The sequence below is a fragment of the Rhineura floridana genome, chromosome 2, assembly GCF_030035675.1.
Source record: "Rhineura floridana isolate rRhiFlo1 chromosome 2, rRhiFlo1.hap2, whole genome shotgun sequence".
In the NCBI taxonomy this organism is placed as follows: domain Eukaryota; kingdom Metazoa; phylum Chordata; class Lepidosauria; order Squamata; family Rhineuridae; genus Rhineura; species Rhineura floridana.
Window position 1 is genome coordinate 99,070,554 of NC_084481.1, and position 16,760 is coordinate 99,087,313.

The following is a 16,760-nucleotide window of genomic DNA, read 5'->3' on the forward strand; positions in this document are numbered from 1 at the left end:
TAAAGTCTCAAATTTGGTAATCCCAGTCCTCCTCTTTCTTTAGCGTCTTGAAGTAATTTAAATTTAACTCTTGGTTTTTTTCCTTGCCATACAAATTTAGAAATATCTTTTTGCCATTGTTTAAAAGGTAAATCAGAGGATATTACAGGTATTGTTTGAAACAAAAACATCATTCTCGGTAATACATTCATTTTTATCACAGATATTCTACCCATTAATGACAGTTGTAGTTTATCCCATCTTAGCAAGTCTTTCTTAATCTCTGTCCATAATTTTTCGTAATTATTGTGAAACAACTTTGAGTTTTTATTTGTCATAATGATGCCTAGATATTTCAACTTTTTTTCTATTGTAAAATCTGTCTTGTCCATTAACTCTTTCTGTTCCCTTAAAGTTAAATTTTTCACCAACATCTTTGTTTTTTGATTGTTGATCTTAAATCCTGCTAAAGGTCCAAATTCTTTTAATTTGTCCATCAGTATATGAATTCCTTCCAAAGGGTTTTCTAGTACAATTATCAAATCATCAGCAAATGCTCTCAATTTATATTCTTCTTTTTTTATTTTTAATCCCGAAATCCTTTTATCTTGCCTTATATCTCTAAGCAACACTTCTAAAACCAGAATAAATAAAAGGGGAGATAATGGACATCCCTGTCTTGTACCCTTTTGTATTTCACATGAGTCCGTTAAGTCTCCATTAACAATTATCTGGGCCTTCTGTGATGTATAAATCGATCTAATCCATTTTATAAAGTTGTCTCCAAAGTCCATTTGCTCCAAAACCTGGAACATAAATTTCCAATTCAAATTATCAAATGCTTTTTCAGCATCTAAAAAAATCAGAGCTGCTTGTTTATCATTTCGTTGTTCTAAATATTCCAACACATTCAAAACATTCCTGACGTTGTCACGTAATTGTCTTTTAGGTAAAAACCCTGATTGATCTTCCTGAATAAATTGTTGCAATATTATTTTCAATCTTTCAGCCAAAATCATTGTAAAAATTTTATAGTCATTATTCAGTAGAGATATTGGCCGATAATTTTTTGTTTTAGTTAAATCTTGGTCCTCTTTAGGTATTAATGTTATATTAGCATTTTTCCAACTATCCGGTATCTTTCCCTCTTGCAAAATAGAATTCATTGTAGACTGTAAAGGTAGCAGGAGTTCTTCCTCCAAACATTTATAATACATTGCAGATAGCCCATCTGGTCCTGGTGCCTTTCCTAATTTAATTTTATTTATAGCTTCAGATATCTCTCTTGACGTAATAGGGCCATTAATAACTTGTCTCTGAAAATCTGTAATTTTAGGCAAATTCTGTTTAAATAAATACTCTTCTATTTTTTCAGATGGAATTTCTTGACACTTATACAATGTTGAGTAATATTGATGAAAAATCTTTTTGATTTTTACATTGTCTGTCAGCGTCTCATCTCCTTCTTGTATCTTTAAAATAATATTTTTTTGACGTTCTTTTCTTAATTTATATGCTAACCATTTCCCAGGTTTATTTGCAAATTCAAAAGTCCTTTGTTTAGCAAAATTTAATTTCCTTTCAATTTCTCTAACTGTCAACATTGATACTTGCTTCTGTAACATTTTAATTTGATTTACAATAGAAACTTTAGCTGGATTCTTTTTCAATTCTTCCTCTTTTTGTTTTATTTCTTCCAAAATTAATTGCATTTTCTGTTGTTTCTTTTTTTTTAATTCAGAATTACATTTAATAAAGTATCCCCTCATAAATGCCTTACTTGTATCCCAAACAATATTTTCACTTGTTCCTTTATGTAAATTATATTCAAAGAACTCCTTTAATTTCTTCTTACATTCTTGTACTACTTTATCATTCTGTAATAAAGATTCATTTAGTCTCCATCTAAATCCAAGATTTTTTTTTTTTAAAGTTAATATCACAGGATTATGGTCCGAAAAAGTTTTTGGTAATATATCCATTTTAAAAATATCCTTCGCTAAAATTTTTGACATCCAAATCATATCAATCCTCGAAAATGTTTTATGTCTTTCTGAAAAATAAGTAAATTCCTTTGCATTATCATTTATATATCTCCAGGTATCCACCAATTCTAGATGTTCCATGAGTTCAAAACAAATCTTCGGTAATTTACCTTGTGTCTCTTTGATATTTTTTTCAGAAAGCCTATCAATTTTTGGTGAGATTACCCCATTCCAGTCACCCATGACACACCAATGCTCATATGAAAACTCTGACAATTTTTCCATAAGTCCTGTATAAAACCTTGTTTTATCTTCATTGGGGGCATAAATACCCACTATCAAAATGTTTGTACCTTGTAAAGTAATTTCAACCCCCACAAATCTACCACTATCGTCCAATAATACCAATTTAGGAAGCAATTGTGGGTTAATATAGAGAACAACTCCATTTTTTTTTTTTGGTCCAGCTGAAATAAATTCTTCACCCAAATTTTTACAAATCAAATATTTAGAATCTTTCTTCTGAATATGAGTTTCTTGTAGACAAATTATATCCAATTTTAATTTTTTCAAATAATGAAACACTTTCTTTCTCTTCTGCGCCGTGTTGGCTCCATTTATATTCCAAGTTAGGTATTTGTAATCCATCGTTAAGCGTGTATTTTAAAATTTGCCTGATGCTCCTTTTGATCCATCATCTTCCTTCCCCTCCTCTGCGTATCCTTGTTGACTTTGTTTCCCAGGAACTGTATCCAAATCTTTGAGTTTATCTTCTTCCATATCTTTTGAAGCTTTTCTCAAGAAGTCCCTTGCTTTTTGAACAGTATTCAATCTATATTTCTGTTGTCTGAATGTAAAAATCACTCCTTCTGGAACGTCCCACCTAAATTGAATTTTGCATTGCTTAAGTTTTTCTGTAAGGAAAGCATATTCTTTTCTCTTACGTAAAAGTCTAATAGGAATTTCCTTCATCACCAGTATTTCCTTACCATCAATTTTAAAGGTATATTTAAAGTGTTGCTGTAAAACCATATCTCTGGTCGTTTTCTTTACGAAGTGAACAAGCACATCTCTTGGAATTTTTTTCATTGTTGCATATCTGGAGTTAATTCTATAAACTTTGTCTATTTCAAATTCCATCCTATCTTCATTCAAGTCCAGAAATTTTACTAAAGCATTAACAATTTTGTCTCTAATGTCTTCACCTGTTTCCTCAGGGATTGCACGGAATCTCAAACAATGCTCTTTATTTCTCATTTCAGTCATAGCTAAATAGTCCAAATTTTTTTCTAGTTCCAGATTTAGTATATCTGTTCTATTCTCCAAGGTTTGTACCTTTTCTTTAGTATTTTTTGCATCCTCCTTTATTTGCCCAATTGTCCCTTTAATCTCATCCACTTGTGTTTTAATATAGTCTTTTATATCTGTCAATTCAATTTTCATTTCCTGTTTAATTTCCTGTTTTATAGCATTAATCCCTTCCATTATTTTTTGAAACATTTCTGGGGGTATATCCTCTTCCTGTGTATCAATAGAACCTCTTCGCCCCTGGGCCTTAGTTGTTTTTTTAGTTGTCATTTTCAAAAAGAGGCCTTTAATTTCTAAAATTAATCACTGTTTCAGAACCTAAGGGCAGTCTATTTCTTCTTTTTTTCCCTCCACCAAAAAGAAGAGTTAATATTCCAGGCCTGTAATTGGAATCCAGCCAGCACAACACAGTCCTTATCTGCATCCAAGAATGCAAAACAATTCTGGTTGCCAAGACTAAACAATTAGTAGCATATACGAGCAGCGGATTCATCCAACAAGAAATAGTCCAAAGAGAAAAATAGTCCAAAATATAATAATTACCTCTCATCCGTTTTTAAACTTTAAAAGTCCAAATTCAAGCCAGCTTTTTGTCGTAGAAAAGTAAATAAGTTGTTTATATTTTCTTTCTTCCTTAATTATATTTAAAAGAGAAAAAGTATGACTCACCCAGGTTTCTCAATTGCTGATTCATAAACAAATCCCTTTTATTGCAGTAATTTAAGCCAAATGATAAGGTTTAGGCAGAAGTGGGCTCGCTGGTTAAGAACGTTTTTTTTTTAAGAAAAGAAAAAAACGCTTCGCTTCATTCCAGTCCAGCTTGCGTGAAAATCCTGACTCCGTCTTCAGCCGATCGGCTTGCCTTCTTATCTCAGGAATTTCCTGATCAATTCCAGCCGCCGACAGCTCAACGAAGTCTTGTGGAAGATCTGATCGGTTCTCCTGTACCTTGGAGAACATTTAAGCCAGTCCAAGATTCCTCTTGGCTGACTTTTAACCTGAAAAAAGCTTCCTCTGAGGCAGAGCTCCCTCAGAGACAACCACCAGCCAGCACCACTTCCCGGAAGTCCCAGCTGGATGTTCTTCTGAGTAGACATGCATAGAATTGCACTGTCAAAAATTGTGATTTAAGCCAGTGGGTCCTCACACTGTGAAAACATGGTCTTTAATATTATATTTGAGGTCAAGTCCACCCATTTTCTCCAACATGATAGTAGCTACTGTTGATTTAATAGAAATTAAAAATTAGAAATTAATAAAATAATGGGAGGTATAACATGTATTACCTGGATGCAGTTTTGATTATTTTGTTATCTGATAAATCATTCAGGGACAGTGGTAAGAATTTGTGGAGTTTTAGTGGACTTTGGGTCAGCCTTTATTTTGCCCTGCCAAAGAATCTGAGGAAATACACAATAATTATAACATTTTAAACATATGATTTCATTATTTTTAGAAAACTTTACCTACATTGCCAGGCCCAGAGGTAAGTAAAATGCAATTTTGGTTCTAGTGGTCATTTTACTCTGACTTTGTGAGATGGATGCCAATTATATATAAACCTGAAACATAAAAATAGTTGTATTGCTGGTTTTAACAGTGCTGATTGGTATCATATCCATAGAAACTTACAAAGGCAAGCAAAACTACTGTACATTGTTTTTTACGATGTTCAGAAGCTAAGCTGGAAGAAGAGGGAGACATTCCCATTATTTTTGTCCCATCACTTAATTTGGCCCACGATGTTAGGACATCCTTAAAGCCTGTTTCTGTTAGCATGGTTGAGGTACTATAGTGACCCACACACTTGGGGAGCTTGGGGGCTTGACTCATTACTTGCAAACAATTTCAGTTTAAAGAGCTGGAGTTCATAGTCATATGTTATTTATATTAGCCTGCTTATTCTTGCAGGGCAAACAAGGGCATGCTGGTTTCCCAGTAAGTAGTTTTGTTCATTATCATTACCAGTCATAGTGGCTTCAGAGTGTTCATATTGTAAGAATCCAGCTGCTATACATTTTTGCAGCTTACCAGTGGCTGGAGGGGGTTTGTCAAGGGATTGGCTTTCCAGTTGCAAGCAGGAGAAAAATTGCAGGACGTGTAAGTCAGAATTGGAAATAACTCTACAAAAGTTGCTAGCACTCCAACAAAGAAACAAACGTACTAGCCCAACTGCTTACATTACCTGTATGTGTAAAGAACTAACTTTTGTTTTTTTTTTTTCAATAATTTTTATTCAGATTTTCATAAAACATACAAGACAAAATCATAAAACATTCAAAGACAAAAAACAAAATCAAAAATAGTTAAACAAAAAGAAAAAAAGAAAAAAAAAAACAAAAATAAAAAATAAAGAGTAAAATATTGACTTCCCATTTGTCAAAGATCAAATCAGTTATAAGTCTATAATATATAACAATCCTGTCTCTTAAGTCATATTATAAAATCACTTTCCTCCAGTAGTTATCTTACTTAATCATCAAATCTCATAAACATTACTTTATTCTTTCCACAAAAAGTCAAAGAGAGGTTTCAATTCTTTAAGAAATATATCTATCAATTTTTTTTTCCAGATAAGCATATCGATTAATCCATCTCATTACTAATTATGATAATCTTATTGTCATAACCATAGTCAAAATAAACATTTCAATTAATCCATCACATCAGAATCTGTTAGGTTCAGTAATTTCAGTAGCCATTGTTCTATTATCCCTATTAGTTCCATTTTCCATCTTCCATCTTCAGTAGTCTTGTTAAGTCCAGTAATTTCAGTATCCAATCTTCCATTATCAGTATTCCATAATAATCTTGCTGTCAAAGCCATAGTCATATAGTAAGAGTCTGATGGGAATTACCTCTATCCCAAATATTTTCTTGCCATCCATTCTGAATAGGTTGCTGAAATACTGCTGTAAAATCATATCTCTGTTCTTTTTTTCAAAATACACTGGGTCATCTCTTGAAAGTTTTTCCATTGTCACATGGCTGCAGTTAATTCCATAGATTTTCTCTATATTGGGCTCCATCACATCATTCCAGTCCAGAAGATTATCCATGCCATTGATAACTTTATCTCTAGAATCTTCATTAATTTCTTCAGAGATAACATTGAGTTCCAAACAATAGATTTTATTTCTAAAGTCCATAGACTCCAAATCTTGTTCCTGTTCCACGTTTGTTCCAATCTCCGGGATCTCCTCTCTCACAGGGACCCCTGTTCCAGTCTCCAGGGTCTCCTCTCTCACAGGGACCCCTGTTCCAGTCTCCAGGGTCTCCTCTCTCACAAGGACCCCTATGTCTTTAATCTCCTGTGTCTCCAAACAATAGATTTTGTTTCTAAAGTCCATAGACTCCAAATCTTTTTCCTGTTCCACGTTTGTTCCAATCTCCGGGGTCTCCTCTCTCACAGGGACCCCTTCCAGGGTCACCTCTCTCACAGGGACCCCTATATCTTTAATCTCCTGCTTCATTTTACTCAATTCAATTTTCAGCTCCTTACAACCCTGTCGCAGGTTTTGTTTCGTTATCTCAATCTCATCCATTATTTTCTGAAACATAGTTATTTCCAGCTTCTCAGCCACTTTCTTAATTGCCATTTTAAAAGAAAAATATAGGAAAACCACTTCTTATTTCAGCAACAATTGGGTTAATACTCCAAACTTGGTGACATCACAGTATAAACAGAGCAGACAGCCTTATCTCTCCATGCTTAAGTAAACAAAATGCAGTTCCCAGGATCGAAACAATTAATGGCGGTCGTCAGGAAACAGATTCGTCAAAATAAAATAGACCAAAAAGAGAGTAGTCTCAGACAATATAATATTCTTCAAAATAAAAATCTGGAATAGAAATCCCTCTTCTGTGTATATCTTTAGAATGCAAATCCAGGACAGCTTTTTGCAACAAAAACAGAGATAAGCTATTAATTAGTGAGTAGCAGAGAGAAGTTATGGCTCCCCAGTGAGATGTCAAAAACCGATCAATCTGGCAAATCTCTTTTAAACAGCAACAATTTAAGTCAAGTAAAAGAAAAATATAGAAAGAAGGGTGCTTGCCTGTTAGTGCGTTCTCTCTTAGAAGATAAGATGAACGTTCGCTTTATCAGATAGAGCTTGTTGTTAAAAATCCGTCCCACCTTCGTCGGCTGGACCTCGTCCCATAAATTAATGAGATCTGGTCGTCCCAACAAAAATAGGCTTTGAGGTTAATCTCTTCGTTTCTCCCTACCCGGGAGAAGTTTAATCAGTCAAAAAAAGAAAAAATCTGACTGATATATCTGAATAAGCTTCTTTTGAGGCAGGAGCCCGTCTCAAAAGCAGGCACAGGCTAAGTCACCCTTCCCGGAAGATCGTAAAGAACTAACTTTTGTGAAGCTTCCCAGACAGGTCATCTGGAAGCCATTCTTATTTGCCGCACGCAGCCAGGCATGTGGCTATCCATAAACCTGTTTTTAACTCTTGGCATTGTGAGTTGAGCTTGATTTTCTTTAAGAGGCTTATTTATTTGTACATTCTGACAAAGAGACATCTTATTTTTTGGTTCCCCCCCCCAAAGAGGCCTAGTACTACTACTGCAGACTTTGCAGCAGTACTATTCCGTTCTGAACAGGGCCTTTTGAAGTCTCTTCAGAATAAACATGTGCAAACTGTGGAGTGGTTCTACAGAGTACATTCCAAAAGGAGGTTGGTGGGTGACCCTGCTCCGAGCCTCAGTGAGATGATTTCCCTCCTGTGGTGCTGTTCTTGCCTAGAGCTGCTGCAGAACAACCAGATGTAAAGGAGGACAGCTTTGAGACCGGCCAGCAATTGAGTTTTTGTTTGTTGCACTTTTAATGTCGCCAGGGGTTGTGTATATTGGACAGGGAATGAAACAAACAAGAGAAAACAAAACAGGAAGGATGTGTGTGTGTGTTGTGGGGTAGGGGGAGGTGACTGCAATGCTCTCTCTTTCTTCTGTCCTCTTCCTCGGTGTTACAGGCAGGGGGCAGCAGACACCAGTCCTACAGTACCACTGGCTGCTCCTGCTACTCTGCATTTTGGGAGTTTAAACTCTTACATGTTCATACTAGATAGATCACTAAATGCATTTTCTCTGGCATTTTCTTTAGCCTCAATCCCCACCCCCATTTTATTTTATTTTGCAATAGTTGTTCCTTCTGTTTGCAGACTATACTAGTTTGCACTAGGATAATAAGATAAACCATTGATACATCCACAAAGGGGAGAAAGTACATATGGACTAGTTGTTATATAGACCCAATAATCAAATTAGTTTAGGCATATCTAGTTCCCAACTATTGGCAACTATTCCAAGACTGATGGTTTTCTTGGCATTATCTTTAGACCAGCCTCATCATTAGGCCAAGGTAAGCAGATCAAAGGAAACGAGGAGAGCCCTAATGTTTTCCAGCATCTTTACTATCCTTAGAGAAAGGGACTGTAATTAGCAAAAGAAAAAAGGCCCTAAGCAGGATTGCTCCATTGATACCTAGTTCTCAAAAGAGAAGCCATATATCAATGTCATCAGATGTTTTTCTCTATGGCTCCATCTACAGGGGCCAGTGGGACCAAAAGGTGATGCAGGATCCCCAGGTGTTCAAGGATCTCCAGGTCTGAAGGTAAAGTCTGTTCCTTAACCATTCCAGTTTGCAAGCTGATCACTGTGATACAAATTTCTCCATTCCTGCTCTTCGGCTCCTAGACTTACTGCTGTGGTAGGCTGCAATCCTGGGAGTAAACCATTGAATTCAAGAGGATTTACTTCTGAGTAGACATGGCTAAGATTGCAGCCTTAGTTCCAAATCCCTTTCCATTGTTGGAAGCGCCTGTCTCTTTATCTTTGGGCTCCTTCAGCCTTACAGTGATTTATTAAGGGCATGGAAAGCAAAGCATTTCATGTTTCCATGAACTTTCCCCAAATGCTCATTATTGCCAGCAGTCATCCTCTAGGCTAGAAAAATACTGGCTGGCTGTTTTATTGGTCAGAGGCTGGGACAGAAACTTTGTTAGGGGAGAGACATTAAATATGCATGCTGATGTTCTGATGAAACTCAGTGGAATTTGGAGAGTAAAAGAGAAGACAAAATGTAAAAGTGTGACAGAGAACTGCCAGTTGCCTTAAACTATTCTCTCCACTAGCATTTTCATTTTCTTTTGATCAAAATGTCTTTTTAAAGATGTATTACTCCTTCCTTTGGAAAACGACAGGCAAAGACTTCTTACTATTCATAGCAAGAGCACAAAGGACATTAATTGGTGTATAACGAAGTCTAATGTGAAGGTAATGTACATGCTGTCTCCCTGGCAAAAGTTAACAGAAAGGATCTACAACAGTATCCAATGAACTAAATGATAAGTTCAAACACAATGTTACTTGTTCATGCAAGAACATCCCAGCTGCCCCTGAGTGCATGTAAAGACATGGTGTATGATCCAGACTGTTGTTCAGAATTAGCTTCTTCTGATTTAAAGACTGAACAGGTCAAGAGGCTTTCTGTTGTTGGCCAATATGTATTGTTCACACATTGCATTTGTACATGAGACATACATGTGGAAATGGTTAAAAAGAGCAATATAACACCTGAATCAGCCCTTTGCCTTTGCAGTGCAACCTGAAAAAGATAAAAATAAAAGCTGTAAAATGTGGTGAATCTTTCAGTCAAGAAGCGAGCCTTGGGGAAATAATTTCATGTTTCATTTGTGCTGATGAAGTGCCTGCCTCTGTGCCAAGGATGGGCAACCTGTGGCCCTGCAGATATTCTTTGGCTCCAACTCCCATCATCTTTGACTATTGGCTGTGCTGGTTGGGGTTAAAAGGAGGCCAAAAACATCTGCAGGGACACAGATTCTCTATCTTGGCTCTGTGCCTTTGGTGAGAACTGCTGAGGTAAGAATTCTTATGTAACTAGTTGCTTGTTTCCTTTAGTCTTCTAGGAGAAGATCAGGTCTTTTGTACAAGAACATGGAGCAGAATCACAAAAAGTACTATTTGGGAGTCTAGCTCAATTTGTCACTACTTTAACAAGATGATTGGTATAGATATATACTTATAACATGGTTCATGTTTGTTCTGGTACAGTACTTAGATAATTGCAAAGATGATATTTTCACAAGACTTTTGTCTTCATACTTGCTGTTTGCCCTTTGGACAGGGTGAAAAAGGGGAGCCAGGTGTTATCATTGGCCCTGATGGAACAGTCATAGCAACTGCTGCAAAAGGAGAAAAGGTAGAAGGAAGCATGTTTGGCACTTGTTTGAAGACGTTTTCTCACTGAATCCAGTTTTGCTTTTGTACAATAAAAAGCTGAAAGATTTTCTCCTCTATAGTCTTAGGATTGCTATAGAGCCCCTCTAAAAGAGAGGGAAAGAATGAGAGCTTCTGGGAGAGCATGCTACTGAGTTTTTGAGTGTGCATCCTCCACATCGTTTGTGTTAGCAACTAATTGCATGGGATTCTCTGTGAACCCGTTTGAGGCATGTACTCCTACCAGTCAGTTCTTCTCTGGGAAAAGGGGGAGAGAATATTTACTGTAGGCTGTTATGTGGCCATGAAGATGACAGTGGTTGGTGAGGTGTACTTTGGCAGGAGCCACCCACAGCCATTGTGGAGCAATTTAGTGTGGAGGGAATGGTGCTCTGCCAGGTTTTAGGGGGTCCCAACTAAGATGTTCTCTGTACCAAGGTAATTTTCTCGCCTCCCAATCTCTGCTTGGTGTCCTGTGGGAGGTGTAGAACAAGTCCCCTTTTCTTTCACCCATCAGAAAAAAGGAGGGGACTCGTTCTTTCCTCTTCCCTTCTTACCATGTAGTGGGGAAGAGACTCTTCCTTTTACTAACCTTTCTTGAAAACCTCATTAAGACGTTGTTGATGCACGGCCTCTAGCACATTCAACAATCTCTATGAAATGTTTTTAAGGTAAGCTCCAAGCAGCAGCTCTGCCCCCTCTTCTTTCCAAATCTCAGGCTGTACAGGGTGTTCTGGGTGGCACTGAGCCTCTGACTAATAGCCTGGCCCTAGCTTGTTGCTGGGAGGGGAAACCATTCCTAGTAACTGTTGGGATTTTCAGCTACAGGCATCTCAGACAGCACAATGAATGCACATGGTTGCTAAGGGCCCTAAGACATTAGTTAGATGTGTGGCACACAGCTCATACCTATGTTTTTCTTAATTATAGACATGGACAGAGGGTGATACTAACTGAGAAGGCAGCATGCAGGGAGACTTATCCCTTCCCTCCCCAGCATGAACTGAATAAACACAGCTTAGGAGCCACCAATGGAGACTTTTTATCCTAAAGTTCCTAGATATGGCATGTGTGTGTGTGTAATTCTGATTGAGCTGGGGCGGGAAGAGATAAACCTTCCCTCTCCATGCGCTGCTTTCCCAAAAAAGATTGGCTGTATACACACACACACACACACAGAGAGAGAGAGAGAGAGAGAGAGAGAGAGAGAGAGAAATGCATGCTCAGTATCTAATGAATGTCCAGTTTGGTCTTTAGCAACCATGTGCTTGCCTCTGGACTATTAGTGTGTGTGTGTCTGTGGTGGCAGTGGTGAGATGGTCCCATTCCCCTGTGATCATCCCACAGGAGTTGCACTTCACTTCCCTAACAATTGTTGAGGAAAGGAAGTGTTACACCGTTGAAGACAGGGCACTACTGTATTTTAAACTATTTCTAGAGCTGGAAGACTTTCGAACACCATCTAGTCTCAACCCAGTTGTTCCTAATATATTAGCCCATATCATGAAATGATCTCTCCTCTAATCCTCCAGACCAAATAATGTGGGGTGCCCCCAGGCTATCACTATTTTGCAGGAGGGATTCAAGTGCATATTGGAACTAGAGGTTTGTGCTGTGAAAGTGGATTAAAGGACTGTGTTGACCTAGAGCAACAAATCTATTTTAGAAAAAGAATTAAGCTTCTTGTGGTTTGGAAAGTGTCAGGGAAATGCATTGAAAAGTGTGGGATGAACAAATGACTAATAGGAAGGTGTATCAACATCCCACAAGCAAATCAGAATGAATGCTCATTTTTGTGTAAGAACCACACAAACAAATCAGAACAAATAAGGACTAGAAGTAATCTAACCTTCGCACAAGCGTTGTGCAGTGCCAAACAGGATAAACGCTCTATCAACAGGTTGTTTGGAGGGTCTGTTGATCTGTCTAATCGCTTCTCTTTTTCTCTCTCTCTCTCTAGGGTGAACCAGGCCTAAGAGGACCTGTGGGACTAGCAGTAAGTTCTAAATGGTATCTTTATTTATATGCAAGGAGTTTTCATAGATATAAACATCCATCAAAAATGATAATTATTTCATTCATTCATTTATTTATTCAATTTGTATCTCTTTCTTGGTTCCTTCTATTATGATAGAATTGTTCTTTCCGTTGCTGTTGTGCCTGCTATTCTACATATAATAGTGCTTTGTGTAGCTTCTATTTATTTCAATGGGGCTACTTAGCTTCTTTTCAGGGGTCCCACCAGCCAGCCCTGCCCTCTCCCAAGCCACTGTAAGCCATAAGGAGTTCAAGCCGGCCATTCCATGCGTGCCCCTCCATTGTCTTTTCCATCTGACACTCAACATGCTGTGGTTACTGGGTTCCTTCAGGAGGAGGGAGGGTATAGATATAAATGGAAATAATAACAGCAAACAATACTGAGTTTGCTCAGTCTACATTGGACTGTTTTGTTGGGGGAGGGAGAGCAGGGGGGTTGCACCATTAGGGTTTTTTATTGGTAATTCTGTACACCTTTGGGTTTTCCTGAGCATTCTGACACTGTGTATCTCAGTGGCCCCTTTTTGTCTCTATTTTTGTCAGCACTCACTGGCTGAATTTGCTATTAGAGAGGGGTGATGAATTCATTGTCTTCTGCTTCCACTTGGGGTTATAAATCCTGTACAGGAATACCCTGCTATACGGACCTTCACTTTACGGACACTCTCGAGTACAGAGATATTTACAGTAGCACCATTACCCTGTTTACGTACGCTCACTTCGCAAGAACAGACACTTAACGGCATGACGCCACTGCCCGATCAGTTTCCAACTACAAACTTTTTCTTAAAATAAGGCCTACTGTGTTTATTTTAGTTATAAATGCATTATTTACATCAGTTATGCCCATATATGACGATTGCAGTGCAGTATATTCATCAATAAGTGAAAAAAGGTAGTGCTTCACTTTAAGTACATTTTCGGTTTACGTACTCGCTCTGGACCCATTGCGTACGTTAATGCGGGATGTTCCTGTAGTAGCTGCTACTATATTTTAGCCAGTGCAGGACCTTGCAGTTTTTGATGTTTTTGCCATCTCTCTAACTTGGCCTCCTTTCTTTCATTTTTTTAGGGGTCATCTGGGCGGCCTGGACAGAAAGGAGAAATTGGCTTTCCTGGAAGACCTGTAAGAATTTTTCTTTTAGATTTCTTCTAGTGTATATTCCCTTATTATAAAAGGAATGGGAAAATTCAACATCCTCTGGAAGTTACTTCCATGTCTCTCTACTTGTTAGAACTTAGGAGGAAAGCTGCAGAAATCAAACTTCCAAAACGCATTCAGTATCAATTCAGACTGAACTGCTAACAAAAGAAAATCTTAATGAAAGGAATGCAGGCCCCATAACACCCGGCAGTGGCTCCGCATGCGTCTGGAACTGGAAATACACCTCTAGGTCAAGGCCTGGAGTCCTCCTCAGCTAGCACTCACTCCTCTTAAAAGTGCATTCAGGCACAGCAGGGCCATCCTCATAACTGTCTCACATTGTACTGTGAGCTCCAGGCCATGCTGCTCCTACAAACATAGGGTTGTATCTAACAGCGTGCACAATGCTACTTCCTCTCCCCCTGCACAGCCCCCCAAATTTGTTCTGGAAGCACCTCAAATCCTTCAGAGCATGTCTGAGGAGGGGAGTGTGAGGAGAGATAGGGGAAATTCCATTGCACAAGTGGAAGCCCTTGCACAGACAGGATGACTTCACTGGATGATACATATAACCCACAAGATTTGCCCCCTGCAGTCCTTTCTTCAGTTGTGATTTTCCCCCAGACTTTTTTCCCAGGATGTAACTGCCTGACAATGTACCCCCCTTTCCCCTGGTCCCATAAACCCTTTCCCACATCTTATTCACATATATTGCATCTCCTGTTGCTACAGTGGAATGACTCTTGTGTTCCCTCCATGGCTTGGCTACTGTCTCTATTTATTGACCTCAGCCAAAATCAGCCATGAACTTTCTCCAGGAGGTCTGTGACAGCAACAAGGGTGTCACCTGCTGTTTGTACCCTTTCATGGATAGCTTCTTATTGGCACCTCTGGCCTTCTCAGTCTAGTCATCCATTCAAGACAGAACCACAAGTTGGTCCTTTCCAGTCTCAAGGCTTTTAGATACAGAGGTGACATGTGGGAGCTGTCCACAGAGAAATTTGGAGACCTCAGTAGATGCTTTTCTCTCAGCCCTTTCACCTCACCTGATGTGAACGAGAAAAGTGATGGTTGTAGTGCTCTTGGTGTACACCAGATCCACATTTCTGCTGTGTAATTACAAGTGTCCGTTAAGTTTTTTTGTCCTTTGCAGGGCCGACCTGGTATGAATGGGTTGAAAGGAGAAAAAGGTGACCCAGCAGACCCCAGTGACAGGCTGGGCGTAAGGGTAAGCAGAAAACCTGCCACGCCTCTCTGCCTACTGGAGTTTATGCTGAAGACTGACACACAGTGTTGCTAGCTGTGATGCTCTCCCAGTTATACTACAGTAGCCCTGAGAGTGGGGATTTTATTATTATTTATTATTTTATTACATTTTTAGACCGCCCTATAGCAATAAGCTCCCAGGGCGGTGAACAGCATAAGGGCGGTGAACAGCATTTTCAGAGAAGAAAAAGATTTTGTGCCTCACCCCAAGGGGCATCCGAAAACAATTATGTATCTGATAATATCTTGGTTTTGCCCTAGTGTAGCTGCTCCTAGGTTCTCCAAAGCAGCAGGGCACAAATGCATTTTAAGGAATTGGTGGCCAAGTATCTGGTAGTCAAGTTACCAAAGTGCTAGAGTGGACATATATCCCCTTTGCTTTGGAGTGATTTTGCCTCTGGTCTACTTAGAGCTAGGGATCAGGCAGCAGCATAGCACTGGGGAGACAGGCAAGGACAAAGACTTGATTCTATGCTATAGCCAGGCCCCTGGGTTTTTGAGCACCAGTTCAAGAGTGCTATAAAGTCCCACTATCTGTGTAACTTGGCCTCTGAGAAGGGGACTCGCAAACAAAATTAATCTTGGTCCACATACTGCAAGAGCAATTTCCTCAAATATGTGGTATGCAAACACTGTGATTGGTGCAGACAGTCTAATGAAATATTTGAAGTGAGCTTTGGGGGAAGTAATTGCTCTTTATTGTCTGTGGGTGATGGAAAGAAACACAAACTTGTTTGTTTTTTGTAATTGCCGATGCTGTGTATGATAAAGAGCTGCAAGAAAGTGTAGTATACTTTCCACTGACTATGTTATCTTACGATCTTCCACCTTTGAGTTGACCACAACCTGGAAGTCAAAGCAATGCCATACCACAAGATTTTTGTGCTCCACTCAGAGCAGCTGCAGCACTCACCCACAAAAATGCAAGTGGGTCTACCCAAATGCGCGTTGGGTTTGGAGGACTCCTGATCTACCCCTTGTAAAGCATAGGGATTTTCAGCATTCAGGTCTACCCCTTGAGATGAATTGGGGGTTTGAGTGGCCAGGTCTACCCATTGGAAAGAGCAGCTTGTAGCATCCTAATCCACAAAGATGCAGGCTGCTTTGCAGAATTGTTACTGTTGAATGGATATTAGCTAGTGGGCTTGTTGTTCCACACTTAGCCAGGCCCCTACAAAATTAATTAGATGGTTGTATTTCTCTTCCTCTCCCTAGGGTCCTCCAGGCCTCCCTGGCCCTCCTGGGCCCCCGGGTCCTCCGGGCAGCATATTGCCTGTTTATGACAATAATGTGAGTAATGGTCTAAGTGCATTTCACTTGCTGGGGAAACATGGAGATATGCTGTGGTTGGGGCCGGAAAGGGAATGTGGTGTGAGCTGTTGTAGGATGATGGGGTAACATATTTCATGGGGGAAAATGTTTTTAACATTGCAGGCATTTGGTGATACGGGCCCTCCCGGACCTCCAGGATTGCCTGGTAAGGATGTGGTAGAGCTGGTTAAAGGATGGGATGGGAAAGATGGGCTTTTCCCATATGACCCCTGGGGTAAATCCCTCTAGAGAAGCAGAGAAGGGTGGTTTCAAAGTTTCCTTTCTGTGGTGCTCCATGAATAACCATAAAGAGTTCTAACATTAATGATGATGATTATCCTCCTATGTCAGTCTCTGTAAAGTAGAGGAGGTGACCTGCTTGCTTGCCAGCCTGAGCCATCCCATCAAGTCTTTCCTGTTTGCCCACCAACCCCCTTAACCAAATTGGGTAGCAGCACCATCACTGCTACAGGGGATTAGTGTGT

The 16,760-nt window shown here is 39.2% G+C and overlaps 1 protein-coding gene across 6 annotated transcripts in view; it reads left to right on the forward strand.

Annotated features, from left to right (window-relative positions):
* Positions 1-16,760, forward strand: part of COL18A1 (collagen type XVIII alpha 1 chain) — a 228,100-nt gene that overhangs the window by 195,260 nt on the left and 16,080 nt on the right. For 3 of the 6 annotated variants that reach the window (XM_061609743.1, XM_061609738.1, XM_061609739.1), the window contains 9 exons: positions 4,729-4,758; positions 5,184-5,210; positions 8,830-8,892; positions 10,426-10,500; positions 12,478-12,513; positions 13,627-13,680; positions 14,852-14,926; positions 16,180-16,254; positions 16,399-16,441. In XM_061609743.1, coding sequence (XP_061465727.1) covers positions 4,729-4,758; positions 5,184-5,210; positions 8,830-8,892; positions 10,426-10,500; positions 12,478-12,513; positions 13,627-13,680; positions 14,852-14,926; positions 16,180-16,254; positions 16,399-16,441 — 478 coding nt within the window. The remainder of the gene's footprint in view (positions 1-4,728; positions 4,759-5,183; positions 5,211-8,829; positions 8,893-10,425; positions 10,501-12,477; positions 12,514-13,626; positions 13,681-14,851; positions 14,927-16,179; positions 16,255-16,398; positions 16,442-16,760) is intronic. The other 3 variants (XM_061609740.1, XM_061609741.1, XM_061609742.1) reach the window with 2 other exon arrangements.